The sequence below is a fragment of the Rhinopithecus roxellana genome, chromosome 2 (genome assembly GCF_007565055.1).
Source record: "Rhinopithecus roxellana isolate Shanxi Qingling chromosome 2, ASM756505v1, whole genome shotgun sequence".
NCBI lineage: Eukaryota > Metazoa > Chordata > Mammalia > Primates > Cercopithecidae > Rhinopithecus > Rhinopithecus roxellana.
Window position 1 is genome coordinate 45,482,985 of NC_044550.1, and position 17,292 is coordinate 45,500,276.

Consider the following 17,292-nt stretch of genomic DNA (forward strand, 5'->3'; position numbering starts at 1 on the left):
GTGAGACCCCATCTCTGCAAAAAAAAAAGAAAAAAAAAAAGTTAGCGGGGTATGTGGTGCATGCCTATATAGTTGCAGCTACTCAGGAGGCTGGGGCATGAGAATTACTTGAGCCCAGGAGGTTGAGGCTGCAGTGAGCCATAATCGCGCCACTGCACTACAGCCTGGGTAACAAAGCAAGATCCCGTCTCTTAAAAAAAAAAAAAAAAAAAAAAGTCCATTCATTTATTCAGGTTTGAGGCAATGGGTTCACTACTGCTCCCCACTTTCCCAGTTCATTGTGTCATCACTATGTTCCAGATATTGTTCTAAGTGCCTTACATGTATTAAGTCTTTTCCCCCCTCCATTATTTTTACCCCAATTTTTCAAAACGAGAAAGTAAGTCATCTAGAAGTTAAGTAACTTGCCTGAAGTCTCATAGCTAGTGAGTAGTGGATCGAGGAATCAGACCCAGACAATCTTCTCTTAAGCTTTGCTGCCACTCTTAACACCTTTGTCAAGGTGCTGTCATAAGTGCTGGAAGTACAGAAATGTACACATCTGAAATTTTTTCTTTCTTCTTTTTCTTTTCTTTTCTTTTTCTTTTTTTTTTTTTTTTTTGAGATAGAGTCTCGCTCTGTCACCCAGGCTGGAGTGCAGTGGCACGATCTCGGATCTCTGCAAGCTCCGCCTCCTGAGTTCATGCCATTCTCCTGCCTCAGCCTCCCGAGTAGCTGGGACTACAGGTGCCTGCCACCATGTCAGGCTAATTTTTTGCATTTTTAGTAGAGATGGGGTTTCACCATGTTAGCCAGGATGGTCTCGATCTCTTGACCTCGTGGTCTGGCCTGCCTCGGCCTCCCAAAGTACTGGGATTACAGGTGTGAGCCACAGTGCCGGGCAAAATTTTTCTTGATCTCATGGAACATACACATTTATATTTATTAAACGTATTTTAAAATTTCTGTCCTGATTAAAATGTATAAATAGACATACAAAAATATGTAATGTAGGAAAATACTATATATAGTTAGGTAATCATATGTAATTAACATATTACCATGTTATTCCAGTATTATTTAACAAACGTTTCCATTGTATGGATGTGTCATAATTTAACCATTCCCCTGTGTTGGAAAGAAATACCCAAGCCTTTCTTAATAATCATATTGCAATGACTGTTATAACACCTTCATCATTGTCGTTTCAGATTAGTATATGAGGCTGTTTATGAAAACATTAGTTATTGGCATCTGTTTCTAACTACTTTCCTGAAGTTTATGTTTTAGCAGTAGTTTGCTAGTAGTTATTTGATCTCATAATTTCATAAACATTGTGTGTTGTAAATTCAGTAGTCAAAACCAAAACAATGAGAATTTAGTCATCAAAAAAGTGGGCCTTATTTATATTAATTTAATTTTTCCACTTTCAAAGTCTTTGCTCTCCTTGATACTGGCATCACAGTGTATTTTTAGTGTATTAATACATACAAAGTTTTGAATTATAAATGTGAATTTTGATGTAAATACAATTCTCAAAATATTAATATACACCACCAAGTAAGTTAATTTTAAAATGGAAAATTGGATATACCAAAAATCATTTTAGATTCTTATTATCATTTAGCAGTGAATGTGTGTTTTTCGCTATTCTGCCTGGAAGCGCCATTCCTAAATATTTTCTTCCATTCATTCAACAAATATTTGTGTGCCTACTGTATTTAATGGCATATCAGGTATACCTGCCATTATGAACTTTCTATATTTAGCTTATCAATCATATATTCAAAGTAGAGTTTATAGTATTTTCACATATTTAGTAGTTTCTAGTGCCTGCTGTGTTGCAGGCTTTGGTGGTTAAGTGATGATAGGTTCACAGAGATGAAAGACAAAAGTTACACCCTTTGGACCTCACAGCATAGTAAAGGAAGGAGACTGTAATAACTAGCACAGAAGTAGAATGTTTTCTAGACAGTTTCATAGGTGTTTTTTTTTTTTTTTTTTTGAGACACAGTCTCACTGTGTCACCCAGACTGGAGTGCAGTTGTATGATCTTGGCTCACTGCAACCTCCACTTCCCAGGTCCTGCCTCAGCCTCCTGAGTAGCTGGGACTACCAGTGTGCGCCACCATGACCAGCTAATTTTGTGTGTGTATGTGTGTGTATTTTTAGTAGAGGCGTGGTTTCACCATTTTGGCCAGGCCGGTCTCAAACTCCCCATCTCAGGTGATTCATCCACCTTGGCCTCCCAGAGTGCTGGGATTATAGGCGTGAGCCACTGCTCCCAGCCTCACAGGGTTTTAAATACACATTACTGAAGATAAAAATAGAGTGCAACTAAAGATAAAATAAAGATTTGTAGTTCTGTGTAGGATTCATTTGTCTGGAGGAGCAGAGTGTAGGAAACAATGTGATATCCTTTCAGGAGTGTGTGTGTGTGAGTGTGTGTGTGTGTGTGTGTGTGTGTGTGTGTCACATTCAGAGCCATTAAGTTGTTTTAAGTAGGAACGGGAAGGGGCCAGAGGGATGGACTAATGTACTAAAATAATCAGTTTGAAAAGATGGTTGTGGCTGCAGGCAGAGATTTCATTAGTTCGGGTCCCTTGTTTCTGTTCTTCATTAGTTTCTTCCCACCTACTGTGGTAGAGTTCTTTCCTATATGTAATTCTGTCACCACCATTATCAGCTTTCTGAAGAGTGACCTACATTTTGTAGTCTGCATTCCCCACAATCTACAGTAAATCTAAATCTTAAAAATATGCAATTTTTTCTGACAGTGGATTGAAAGATTTTCATCAGTTACATCTGCTCTTTCAACCAGGAAATAGTTTCATTTTCTCCTTAGCACATACTTTTTAGCCCTAGCTGGGAAACTTTCATCTTCCATTCTTTACACAAGCTGTTCCACGTGCCTAGAGTATAACAGAACCTTTCTCATCTACTTCTCTCCTAGGAAGCTCTTTATGGCTTGCCTGTATTAAAATTTTGCCTTATCGGTCATCCTAAAGTAATTTAAATTGCTTTATGACAGTAAATGAATGTATTTATTGATCAGTTATCAGTTAGTTTTACTTTGTGTAGCTTGAGTGTTCTTTCTTGTAGCTACATGATGCCACACTTGTGGTAAAAGCAGTGTGAATTCTTAGTAGATTTAAAATGTGATACATATACTTCTTACTATACCATTTCTAAAAATGAAATATTTTTTATGTTTTTATGTAAGAAAGGTGGGGTGGGGTGAGGAGGAAAGGAACAGATACCTGCCAAGTCAATCCCAGAATGGCAGTAAAACTTGATGGTTAGCCGTCTGTCTGTTCATTTTTATGAATGCTATTATAGAAGTAAGCTTTAGAAACTGGAGCTGTTTTCAGTTTAATGACATCCATGGAGTTAACCTGATTCATTAATATCAGCATCAGGAGGAGCATTGTTTGAAGAATCCCCTACCTGGTCTATTAATCAGTTTCCTTTTAGACAGGTGTATAGGTGATTTCTGGCCCTCATTCACAGAATAGAGTAGTGGTAGTTGAGAAGTGGACCTAGCATGTAGCAAGTCTTCAGACCAGTGTTTTAAGTAATTTTTATTCCTTGAGAAGAAAATTGAAGAAACAATTGGGGCAAAGAGATTTGTGGGGTTTTACTAGAAAGATCTCGATAAAGCAAGGACTGTCGCTCTACCCCTCATTCATATGAGGGTTCACATTAAAAATGACAGTGTTACACAGTGGTAGCAGCAGCTTTTTTGTTTTTCTTAGTCATGGCAGCAGTTAACACAGTGCACTAGTGGTTTAACATACCAACGCTTAAGGCCTTGTTTTTTGTTTTTGTTTTTAAGTCATTGAAATTATGAGACTATCATTCAAATGGAAGCATTATAGTTCTTCGGAACCATTATGATCTCAAAACGAAAGGAGAATGATACAGATACACTGGCTGAGGTGTTTTGAGGTGCATCGAAGTGTTCCGAGCTGTGACTTACCTTAACATGTTCTTGAAGTACCATGGCGTGGATTAAAAGGTATGCTTTAGAAATCTCCCAGTGACCCCAAGGTCATGGATAGAATGAACACTCATGATTCTGTATTTAGTTATTGCATATTTAAGATATTCTGTATTTAGTTACTGCATATTTAAGATATATAACTTTTGATTATAGATGTGGTTATGGATTTATGGTAGTATTTTTTGTGACAAAAACCCATGGATTTTCTTTTTCCTTTATGATACATGGTTATGGAAGATACTGTGGTAAATATTTTCCCTAAGTTTTTATAGTAATGGGCTGTAATTTCATTCAACAAATAGTTTAGGGATTATTCATGTATTACTCTGTAATTATCTTTTACATCATAGACTAGTTCTCTACAGAACTGTCATTTTATGGTAGCCTGAATAGGAAATAGTTGGATGAAGTCTTCAGTTTGGGTACTAATTTGACCAAACAAAACAATTTCTGTTTGGGCCATTTAGTACAGTTTTTTTCTTTTACAAAGAATTTTCACTTAAAGGAAAATGAGTTATTTATTTATTTATAATTTTTATTTATTTGTTTTTGAGATGGAGTCTTGTTCTGTTGTCTAAGCTGGAGTACAGTAGTGCGATTTCGGATCACTGCACCCTCCGCCTCCCGGGTTCAACCAATTCTTCTGCCTTAGCTTCCTGAGTAGCTGGGACTACAGGAACGCATCACCACACCTGGCTAATTTTTGTATTTTTAGTAGAGACGGGGTTTCACCATATTGGCCAGGCTGGTCTCGAACTCCTGACCTTATGATCCACCTGCTTCGGCTTCCGAAAGTGCTGGGATTACAGGCGTGAGCCAACACACCCAGCCTATTATTTATTTATTTTTTTGTTGAGACAGAGTCTTGCTCTGTTGTCCAGGCTAGAGTGCAGTGGCACGATCTCAGCTCACTGCAATCTCTGCCTCCTGGATTCAAGCAATTCTCCTGTCTCAGTCTACCGAGTAGCTGGGACTACAGGCGCCTGCCACCATGCCCGGCTCATTTTTGTATTTTTAGTAGAGATGGGGTTTCACCGTATTTGTCAGGCTGGTCTTGATCTTCTGACCTCAGGTGATCTGCCCGCCTCAGCCTCCCAAAGTGCTGGGATTACAGGTGTGAGCCACCACGCCTGGCCAAAAATGAGTAATTTAAAAAATTAATATTGTGATTATTGTTTATTTAACAATGTATGTATGCAGTTATTCATGTGTTTGTGGTATATAGTTTTGCTCTTGTGGTTACTAGTATAGTAATTCTAGTCTTTATAATACCCACTTAACCATCAAAAACCTTTAAAGTTTTTATTTTTGTAAAATTTTGAGTGATGTAATAAGTTTCTTAATTATATGAAATCTTGGAAACCTGATTTTTGTACTCTGTGTTTGGTATTAAATGCTCTTTTTAAAGAGTGATAGAAGTGAATGAAGAATGCTGAATTCATTAATGTTACATCAGATTCAGAACTCTCTTTTAGGTAATAGAAGAAACAATATTGGGAAGACAAGTTTAAATCAATCATGGATAGATAAGTGTAATAGAAATAGAAACAAGTGGACTATAAATACTGGTATAGTCCATGATTTTTGTCAGTTAGTCTACCTTAATGTTAAAATCCTTTTGTTATGTTAGCAGTTATATTCTTAATGGAATTTACTTGTTAAAGTAAGATGAAACTGCTTTATATTAAACTCTAGTCCATAATGACAGTGATCTAATCAAGTTACAAGGTAGAATAATCTGCTTATTAGCCAAGGCAATCAATCAGTTCAATCAGGAATTTTATGTCTGTTGGGACAGAATAGTATCCACCCTCCAAAAAGATATTCTTGGACATAATGGTTTCAAGATAGTGTTCAATGTGTTGTTTACAAAATTGTTTCTTGATAATACTTGCGATCTCAACTTTCACATTTCTTTTTGGGGTAGCACTTGAGAATCCATTTGTTTTGTTTTAACTCCACAGAGGTTTATGATGTACAGCTAGAGTTGGGAAGTCCGGTTCTCTTTGGAAGACTTTTTTTTCCCCCCTTTCTGAAATGGAGTCTTGCTCTGTTGCCCAGGCTGGAGTGCAGTGGTGTGATCTTGGCTCACTGCAACCTCCACCTCCCGGTTCAAGCAATTCTCCTGCCTCAGCCTCCCCAGTAGCTGGGAATACAGGCGTGAGCCACCATGCCCAACTAATTTTTTGTATTTTTAGTAGAGACAGAGTTTCAGTATGTTGACCAGGCTGGTCTCGAACTCCTGACCTCATGATCTGCCCATCTTGGCCTCCCAAAGTGCTGGGATTATAGGTGTGAGCCACCGTGCCTAGCCTGGAAGTCTTTATAGCTTTGTGGTTAAAAGCTTACTTAGATCCTGGGGTCACTTCACCTGCATTTCAAACCTAACCCTTCCCTTGTTATTGTGACAGGTTCTAAGAGTGACTTGAAAAAACCCATACATTTCTATATTTTTAAAACAGCATATTGTTATATAATTGTATAGTATGATTTATATATAGATAATTGTACATATACACACAGTACAGGTTTAGGCATGTAGGAAGCCAGTGTCAGATTAAGTGTTGATTATTAAATGAAGTACACTGGTATAGTCCATGATTTTTGTCAGTTGGTCTACCTTAACGTTAAAATCCTTTTGGTATGTTAGCAGTTATATTCTTAATGGAATTTACTTGTTAAAGTAAAATGAAACTGCTTTATATTAAACTCTAGTCCATAATGACAGTGATCTAATCAAGTTCCAAGGTAGAATAGATTAGAATTTCTTTTTGTAGAGGGTGCGCTATTACATTTTTCTTATCCTGACTGAGTCTTGTACTCTTCTATGCTATTCCTAGAGTAAAATAAGCCATCACTATTTGACTGATGTTTTCAGTTCTTTGGGCTTTTTCTCATCAGTGAAAGAAGGTGGCCACTGGAATCTGCTACTTTATCCATGATCATCTTATCCTGCTGGGTTGATTTCTGTGTTTTCTAAAGCTGTGTTTTTCAAATTGCAGGCTTCAGCACATTCATGAGTGGGTAAAGAAAAATTCAGTGGGTTATGACCAGCATTAAAGCATGTATTAGAATAGAAAATAAAATATCAGTGCATTGAATATAGAAAAGAATGTATTTCTTAAAACTTCTGTTTGGCCGGGCGCGGTGGCTCAAGCCTGTAATCCCAGCACTTTGGGAGGCCGAGACGGGCGGATCACGAGGTCAGGAGATCGAGACCATCCTGGCTAACACGGTGAAACCCCGTCTCTACTAAAAAATACAAAAAACTAGCCGGGCGAGGTGGCGGGCGCCTGTAGTCCCAGCTACTCGGAGGCTGAGGCAGGAGAATGGCGTAAACCCGGGAGGCGGAGCTTGCAGTGAGCTGAGAACCGGCCACTGCACTCCAGCCTGGGCGACAGCGAGACTCCGTCTCAAAAAAAAAAAAAAAAAAAAAAAATACAAATAGGCTGGGCGCCGTGGCTCACGCTTGTAATCCCAACACTTTGAGAGGCTGAGGCAGGTGGATCACAAGGTCTCGAGTTTGAGACTAGCCTGGCCAAGATGGTGAAACCCCATCTCTACTAAAAATACAAAAGTTAGCCAGGCATGACTGCGGGCGCCTCTAGTCCCAGCTATTTGGGAGGCTGAGGCAGGAGAATCTCTTAACCCAGGAGGTGGAGGTTGCAGTGAGCTGAGATGACGCCATTGCACTCCAGCCTGGGTGACAGTGTGAGACTCTGTTTCAAAAAAATGAATAAATAAGTAAAATAAAAAAGAAAATACAAATAAAATGATGATGCATACTAAAACCTGTCAGTTCAAGCTGAGCGTGGTGGTTCACACCTGTAATCCCAGCACTTTGGGAGGCTGAGGTGGGCGGATCACCTGGGGTCAAGAGTTCAAGACCAGCCTGGCCAACGTGGCAAAATCCCATCTCTACTAGAAATCCAAAAATTAACCAGATGCGGTTAATCTCAGCTACTTGGGAGGCTGAGGCAGGAGAATTACTGGAATCCAGGATACAGAGGTTGCAGTGAGCCAAGATCATGGCACTACACTCCAGCCTGGGCAACAAAACAAGACTCTTGTCTTAGAAAAATAAAAATTAAAAATAAAACCTCTCAATTCACTTTTCATTTTTTATATGTTAGGGCTTGTTTGTATAATAGGTGCTTCTTTAATTCAGAAGGCAAATATAAATTTAAAGTTGCAAAAAATTAAGCATAAATCAAATACATTACAGATATTGAAGGCAGTTAAATGTTCAAATGTTAAACCTTCTGTTTTTGTGAAGATTTCGATAGCATTTAAAATTTTATTTTTCTTGGATTAGTTCCTGTGCCTACTGCAGTGTCCTCATAACAGCAGATGTTTGCTTTATAGATTTATTGAGGATGATCACAGAGTTTTTGGTGAATATTTTAAAATAAATAAGGCTTCAAAGCAGGGTGGTATCAGCATATGTATATTTTAAGATTGTCTAAAATATAGTTTCTTCTTAGAAAACAGTAAGAGGATGAAGACTTCTGGTAAATTGTTTCATAGTGGTGGAATTGTACATTAGTTTTCTACACTTGGGAGTTGAAAAATGGAAGAATTATTTGCCAAAAGAGGAGGACAAAAGATAATACGCATAATTCATCTTTTTCTGCAAGTTCTTGGAAATTGAGTCAAAGTACATAGTTCAGTTCTCTGAATTGGGCATGATATGCTCTTCAGAAATCATGTTTTGAAATTACAGAAGATAAATAACCTCTCCCAATCAGTGTGTTAACTACCCTGATGATGGTTGCTTGTCTTTGTACAGATGTGTGCAGGCATACATCTTCAGTGGTGGAGGCAGTAAATGAAAACATATGGATTCAGAGTATGGAAGAGTTGAATTTATTTTTTTCTATTGCTTTGTTTCACCAGATTCTCCCTATTCCGCATTAACCCCTTGTCTTCTCCCAGATTATCCAACTCTTCCTAGTCTTTTCCATAGCATTGGTTTGGCTTTTTGGCGATATATGAGAGGATTGGTTTTTTTCCCCGTTATGTTTAGTCACTTCAGTCTCACCGCTTTCCACCTCATGCAGCTTATCCTGTTGGAAGCACAAGGTTTCGTGTTGTCTCTCTGTGGAATTTGTTTCTTCAAAGCTTTGTCTTTTTCCTTTGGTTGTCATCATGCATGTTAGCAGCTTGTATTCTTTTTTTTTGGTGAATTTCTCCTCCTAGAGTGTACTTTAGAAGGAAACTAAACTGCATTCTAGTTTAGTTGGCCCCAAACTGAGATCAGTAGCCAGAGATGGCACCCAGGGGTGATGAGGGGATTAAAAATGCCTATAGAAGTGTTGTTGGCAGCAGCTAAGCAGCTAGATTAATCAAATGTGCATGAAATTTAACTTTAAATAAACTCCTTTATTGTTGAATTTTCAGTGGAAAAACTAACTTGAGTGGGAAATTCTAGCCCTGGGGCAGGGATAGGCCAGAGATAAGGAACACAAATATGCTTATAAAATGGGGGTGACTGGGTGCAAGCAGAACACACTGAAAGCATTCATATTTGATATAAACAGTCACTATCTCTGTAGGGAGCCAATTTTCAATCCTTGGTCTACTTTCTAAATCTATTCTTTCCCCCACCCTCATTAACAGATTTTGCTTATTTTGTTGACTCCTGTATCTCCATCCCCTGGGACAGTGAATAGTCATAACAGGTATTCAGCAAATATTAGTCAAATGAATGAACTTTTGATAATACTAGGTTTTTAAGACATGCATCTATCCTGTCATGGCAGAACAGGTCATACTCTTATTTACCAACTTCTTAACTTAAACTGAGAGAATAACTAGATACATAAGAAGGTAATCTTATTTTGAAATGATTTCAATTTCTAGAAATTTGTCATCACTGAACTCTTGTGAGTTGGGGATTGGTACATCTGAAGGCCAAGAAAATCTGAGTGTGTTATGCTAACATTGAATCAATATTTCACTTAAAAGATTTCCTTTACCAAATGATTTACCCCGTCTTCACAACAGCTCTGCAGATTGCTAACAATTAACATTCCTATTTTACAGAGATGGAAGCTGTAGAGTAACTATAAAAGTGTTGGGATTTTTTGTTTGTTTGTTTTTGTTAGAAAGACCTGGATTTTGAGGAAGCAAAATGTAGAAAGAGTTTATGTAATAATTCACCAGATTTTTCTCACAGTGGTGGATATCCAAGTGTGAGATTATTTGATTGTGATCTGTGCTCGTATTCCACAGAAGAAAAGCTCTGTATTTCAACTAAAACATTTCCATATTTGGGACTGACCAGATTTGGTTTGTTAGGAGGTGGACAGTTGCCCTTTTATGGCCACTAGATACTCCATTGCTCTCTTTTATTCTCTTCAACTTGGTGGCTGTGACACTCCCTCAGTCTTTTCTTTCTCTCTTTTTTTTCACTGCTCTTTTGTACTCCAGTGTCCTCTGCTTTCCTCCCTCTCTCTTCCAACCTTCCAGCCCCTTTCTCTCTCTTCTCCCATTCCTCATTTACATGCAGCCTGAACAAACAAGAGTTTGCTGTACATTCTGCCTGTAAAAGAATAATACGTGAACGTTGCTTTGAGTCAGAGAACGGGGCAGGTCAAGTGAGAAGTGATCTGACCAACAAGGATCCAGTCAGGAGGATGCTGTGAAATAGCATAAATCTTAGATCTTAGGAGATGGTTCAAAAAGGAGAGAGCTGATCCAGGACGAGTAGTAATTCTTTTTCAGAATAAAGACCTTGTCGAATATAATGACTGGACCAGTGGTTTTAATTTTAGAGAAATACTAGAACCAAACCAAAACATTGATAGATAGTAGAAAAAATTAACAGTTAGAATTACTCCCCTTTAACTGGATTTTTGTTCCAAAGTTCAAATTTTTACTTAGAATTAAGGTTTTCTTTGCAATCTGAAATTCTCCTTTATATCTTGAACTGCTAACATTTTAAAAGCACAGGTAATCAATCTGTTAACTAATAACATTATGACTAATAATATTGCCATTATTATCTTAAACACAGTGGTATAATATTGTTACTACAGTAAAGAATTGCCTGGGTGTAACTGCTGGCGACCTGAACATGGTTTATCACATTTTCCGATCAATTAGTTTTAGACTCAACAAAACTACATGAAGGAATTTGTAAGGTGTATTGAGAGACTCCCATTTAGATCTTGATACCACTTCTTTATAGAATCTGTCAAAAATGTGAATTATCACTTTTTTGAAGTGGCAACATGCTTCATGAAAGAACATCGCTTGTGGAGCAAGTAATAGTAACCTATAGTGTTGTATCTTTGTAGGGCATTCTCCATGTGAAAAATAGTTCTATCAATTTTAGCTACCTGAATTTGGTTAAATAGTTCCCTTTTCTCTCCATTGTAAAACTTGAAAAGTTAGGGGCCGGGCACGCTGGCTCACCCCTGTAATCCCAGCACTTTGGGAGGCGGAGGCTGGCGGATCATGAGGTCAGGAGATCGAGACCATCCTGGCTAACATGGTGAAACCTCGTCTCTACTAAAAATACAAGAAATTAGCCGGGCATAGTGGCAGGTGCCTGTAGTCCCAGCTACTCTGGAGGCTGAGGCAGGAGAATAGCGTGAACCTGGGAGGTGGAGCTTGCAGTGAGCCAAGATCACTCCAGCCTGGGTGACAGAGCGAGACTCCGTCTCAAAAAAAAAATAAAAAAAAAAAATTGAAAAGTGAATGTCAACTTACAATTTTTTTCTCCATTGTGGAAATTAACTTAAACATTACAGATCTGCCGGGCGCGGTGGCTCAAGCCTGTAATCCCAGGACTTTGGGAGGCCGAGATGGGCGGATCACGAGGTCAGGAGATCGAGACCATCCTGGCTAACACGGTGAAACCCCCGTCTCTACTAAAAAATACAAAAAAAAAAAAAAACCAGGCGAGGTGGCGGGCGCATGTAGTCCCAGCTACTCGGAGGCTGAGGCAGGAGAATGGCGTAAACCCGGGAGGCGGAGCTTGCAGTGAGCTGAGATCCGGTCACTGCACTCCAGCCTGGGCAACAGAGCAAGACTCTGTCTCAAAAAAAAAAAAAAAAAATTACAGATCAGTTTTTTAAAAATCATTTTTAAACTGTGCTTTAATCATTGATAAATTGTAATTGATCTAAATAATAATGTAGTTTAATAGATAAGATTCCATAATAATCTTTTTGTTTTGGTTGCATGTGTTTTAACAGATGACTTGCTGTTATAGTTTATTCATATAGTGAGCATTTACTGCGTACAGATTTGTATTTGAGAACTCGATATTGTACACGCTTGAGTCATCTTGAATGTGAATAATACAAGCTTCTAACTTTGGCCATATTTCTCTAATGGGTGTGTGTGCTATTAAGAAAAAATACTGGCCAGCATTAAAAGTTATAGCCTAAAATATTTAGTGTGCATTTCCAGTTTGTTTGGAAACTAGTTGGCATTTTTGAATTTTTCTCAGCACTAATACAGTGGTATGGCATTTTCTTCATTGCTAGGTTACTTAGTTATAATTTTTTAGGAGTCTGAATTTGACTGATCCCTACAGCTGTTAACACAGATGTCCCTGGTTTATTTCACTTTATGGTATTGCTTCATATTCTCAAATTGGAATGTTACAGTATTTCATCCTTGGGATTCAACAGTTTTGGTTTGCTGAGAAATCAATTACAGATTAAGAAGTGATTTCTTTGAAACATTAAATAATGATAGATGGCTTGTTTACTGGGAAAAGAGAATGAATGTTACCAGTGAATTGGGATAAAGTCATTATTTTGGAAAGGCAAAGAATACAAGTTTATGGAACAGAATATGGTTTCCTTATTTGTTTTGTATGTGGGGCTCATTATCTTTAACCTTCGTTGATCTTGTGGAGTCAGAAATGAGGGAAAGCCTCACCTTGTGGCTTTCCCGCCTTCGTTTTTCCTTTTTAAATTAGAAATAATGCTGACCTCTCAGGATTGTTAATCAGACTTAAATGAGAATACACATAAGGAGATGTATTCTGTCTATTGCTGTCTCGTTCACTTTGCTAAAGGAGATGTATTCTGTCTATTGCTGTCTCGTTCACTTTGCTATATGAAGCCAGTTGAGGAAGCTACAGGTATAAGTGGCAATGAGAGCTTCATCTAATCTTACGGATTTAGAGAATGGAGATAGAGAAGATAATTTGGAAATCCAGTTGATGGAATTTGTCAGTGAACTACCTGTGCTGGAAGGCAAGATGATGGAGGAGGTCAGTAGTACTAGTGCTGTAGACAGTAGACATTCTGCGTGACTTTAGGAAACATGCCTGTACAGAAGTTGGTGAGAGAAGGAATATTAAGAATTAAATAGCTACAGTGGAGCTCGTCTTTAAAGCAAAACTAGTCTCCTGTTTCTTAATTAAGCGATTTGACGTAGGGACATTGACTAGACAGTAAACTAATAAATTAACTCTGTAACACAACACCTTTGCAGCTTGTACAATTTAAGTTCGTACATAGCAAAGTACCAAGTAAATACATAACATGAATGACTCAAAACTCTGAAAATCATGTTCACTTTCTAGGGGCCTTGTTCTTGTCTTCTGCATTGCCATCCCAACTCACTCTCTTAAGGCTTTCCCTCCTATACTAGTGTTTCCATAAGTTACTGATGATGCATACATTATTCAGTGCTTGGTGATCTGTCCAGTCTCAATTCCAAGCCTTTCCTTTGTGTGTGTTGAATAGAGGCAAACATCGTCAGATGTTTGTAGAAGCATTAATCAGCCTGTAGTATTTCCCAAGGCAAAGCAACTTGCAGTTAGATCTTGCACCGTCGAGCCCTGTGCTTCTGTGCTGTTTATTTCCCTTTCAGAGCCTCATGGCCTCCCGTGAGGCTTGAGTGAGCAGATACTAGCTGGTGGGCCTGCTGTTTTGGTCCTAGCAATGCAGGAAGGCAACATGACAGCTTAATGGCTCAGATACACTTTGGCAGAAAGCCATTCTTTAAGCTTTGAATTGTGGTTAAGACTGCTTCTTCAGAGTGGTTTTCATTTTTACCACAAATGTAGGTTTGATCATTATAATGTAAGTTACAATTGAAAAGAAGAAATATAAGTTACAATTCAAAAGAAGAAATGTATTGTTTCGTATTAATACTCAAGCAAGAAAGGCATTTCCTTTTTCAGGTAGTGGTGTTACATAAAATGTTTTGGAAATCTCTTCTCCCCCATTCTGAACATAGGAATTTTGATTCCCATCATTTTATTTTAGTTTATTGTGTTATTTTTAAACTCATATATAAAATATCTACAATGTCCTATTTTATATGTGTTTAAAAGTGGCAATTGCCATATTTAATTTTTTCCTTAGGGGCAGGCTTCTCTGAAATAGCTCAACCCATTATAAACCTGACTCATGGTCTTGTCTTTGTGCATTAGACCTTATTTCGAAGGGCTCCATAAATGCTCTGGTCTGTGTTATTGAAAAGGAAAGATGCACTGCTGAATTCAAGTACATGAAAATACCAAACTGTGTGTCAAAGGCTTGGCTGCTAAGAAATTGGCCAAACATGGTTTGATGGAGGCTGAGCTGGTACTGTGTCTGTGTAATTTCTACCAACAGAAAAAAGAACACAAAACCTCTTCGTTAAATGGAACTATATGTAGATTCATGTTCTTTTTCAATTTAGAAAAAAAGCGTTCCTTGCAGAATTCCGATTGATAGTGTAAGCCATACATTCAGAAGACTGTCACAGTCTCTACTGCAATTGTAACATAGTGCTCTTGTGCAGGAAAAATGCAAGATAAATTGTTTCAGAATCAGATTTATGACATATATGTGCACACCCAAGTGTCTTTGTGTGTATATATGTAGTCAAAGTGTGACACCCATAACAGATGTCTTTAGATTTCCTGAATTTTGTGTTTACAGCTTTATGTTACCTTTTTTTTTTTTTTTTTTAAAGAGATGGAATCTTGCTCTGTCACCCAGGCTGGAGTGCAGTGGCACGATCTCGGCTCACTGCAGCCTCTGCCTCCTAGGTTCAAGCGTTTCTCTTGCTTCAGCATCCTCAGTAGCTGGGATTACAGGTGCCCACCGCTACATCCAGCTAATTTTTTGTATTTTTAGTAGAGATGGAGTTTCATCATGTTGGCCAGGCTGGTCTCGAACTCCTGACCTCAGGCGATCCACTCGCCTCAGCCTTCCAAAGTGTTAGGATTACGGGTGTGAGCCACTGCGCTCTGCCATGTTTATAGCTTTAGAAAACATTTTCTTACTTCTAGTAATCAGGGAAAAATTTACTCTGTACCCTTGTAAAATTTAGTCAGTAACTGAAGGATTGGGAAGGTAATGAGTTTCCTTTCAGATTTTTTGTTGCCCTCCTCACTCACACCAAATCAGTGCTATATCATAGAAGGTTTTAGGTCAGTTAATGCACTTTACAGTTCTGTCATAAAAATTCATATCCTGTCACCCTTTTTTTTCTTTTCTTTTTTTTTCCTAGATGGAGTCTCACTGTGTCACCCAGGCTGGAGTGCAATGGCACAATCTCCACTCACTGCAACCTCCGACCCCCAGGGTTCAAGCAGTTCTCCTGCCTCAGCCTCCCGAGTAGCTGGGACTACAGGCATGCACCACCATGCCCAGTTAATTTTTGTATTTTTAGTAGAGACAGGGTTTCACCATGTTGGCCAGGATGGTGTCAATCTCTTGACCTCGTGATCCACCTGTCTCCCAAAGTGCTGGGATTACAGGCGTGAGCCAATATACCTGGCCCCTGTCACCCTTTCACATTGTAGTGTCCATAATTGGAATGCAATTAAATTCTGTCCTAATGCAGAGTACGTGGAAAATCATGAACATTATAATCTAGTTAACATTTTTGAGCAGAATTTACCAGTATATGAACTTGCACAAGGTAGTTTCTAAGCTGATTTCCTCATCTGTATGATGAGGATAATAATACCTACCTGGTAAGATTGATGTGGGGGCTGGGCGTGGTGGCTCATGCATGTAATCCCAGCACTTTGGGAGGCTGAGGCAAGGGGATCACTGGAGCTCAGGAGTTCGAGACCAGCCTGGGCAACATGGTGAAACCCTGTTTCTACAAAAAAATACAAAAATTAACTGGGTATGGTGCCTCACACCTGTGGTCCCAGCTACTGGGGAGTAGGATCACTTCAGCCTGTGGAGGTTGCAGTGAGCCAAGATTACATCACTGCACTCCTGCCTGGGCGACAGAGCGACACCCTGTCTAAAAAAAAAAAAAAAAAAAAAAAAAAGAATGTGGGTATGATGTGAAATATGCATACAAAGTATGTAGCATAGTGCCTGCCCTCCAGTAGCTGCTCTTGTAATGTACTTCATATGGATAGGCACCGTGTTTCTTATTTGCTGCTATCTGTTCCAAGTGTCTAGTGTGGTACCTAACACCTAATGGGTGTTGAATAGTGAAAGGGAAAAGGAACCAGAATCTAGGAGAACAGTTAATTATTACCATTCTCCCTCATTCCTCTTCGTCTCAGTTTTAGGTGAAATAGGCAAAAGAATTTCACTACTTTAACAATTTGAAGTGAGGGTGAGAAATAAGAGAGAAAGTGCAAGGAAGAAAACTGTGTGACATCTTGTATGTACAAGCCAGTTTTCCATAATCACATTGTGGATTTTCCATGGAAGACCTTCAGTCCCCAGCAGTCTTCGTTGGGATGCACACAAAGCACACACGAAGCCCATCATGTAGCAAGTCAGGGGAAAGGGATGCTTGCTGTGTGCTGTCTGGCTGCCCTTCCTAGGGAGGTGTGGATTCTAGAACAGACTTCACTATGCTTCTCTCTCCTTTTGTATCCTTACCTTGATGGTAATAGGAACAATTTATATTCATACATATACTCCTCAGGTTCCTTTTTATTTCTTTTTTATTGCTAGTTTTGACACCTACTTGTCTGTTTTTTCTGTTACTGGGCAGCTGGATCCACCTGACCTGGCAGTAACATAGGACCCCTCACAACTGAGCTTAGTTATCCCTTTCTAAGCCATAGTTTAAGGACAAACTAAATATTTTTTTTTTTTGTGGTAAAATATACATAATGTGAAATTAACCATTTTAGCCAATTTTAAGTCTGCAGTCCAGTGGCATTAAGTACATTGATGTTATTGTGAATGTACTTAACCATCACCAGCATCCATCTCCAGAACTTTTCATCCTCCCAAACTGAAACTCTGTACTCATTTAACAATAACTCTCCATTCTCCCTTCTCCCCCAGGTCCCTGGTAGCCACCAATTTTTCTGTCTCCATGAATTTGACTACTAGGTACCTCATATAAGTGGAATTACATCATAT

General features: G+C 38.7%; 1 protein-coding gene across 3 annotated transcripts in view; it reads left to right on the forward strand.

Moving 5' to 3' along the window:
* Positions 1-17,292, forward strand: part of RBPJ (recombination signal binding protein for immunoglobulin kappa J region) — a 107,264-nt gene that overhangs the window by 31,790 nt on the left and 58,182 nt on the right. Inside the window, exon 2 of one of the 3 annotated variants that reach the window (XM_030915917.1) lies at positions 3,815-3,997. The exons of the other annotated variants lie outside the window; for them this stretch is intronic. Within the exon in view, the coding sequence (XP_030771777.1) occupies positions 3,981-3,997 (17 nt within the window). The 5' untranslated portion in view covers positions 3,815-3,980. The remainder of the gene's footprint in view (positions 1-3,814; positions 3,998-17,292) is intronic. 3 annotated transcript variants of the gene reach the window in all.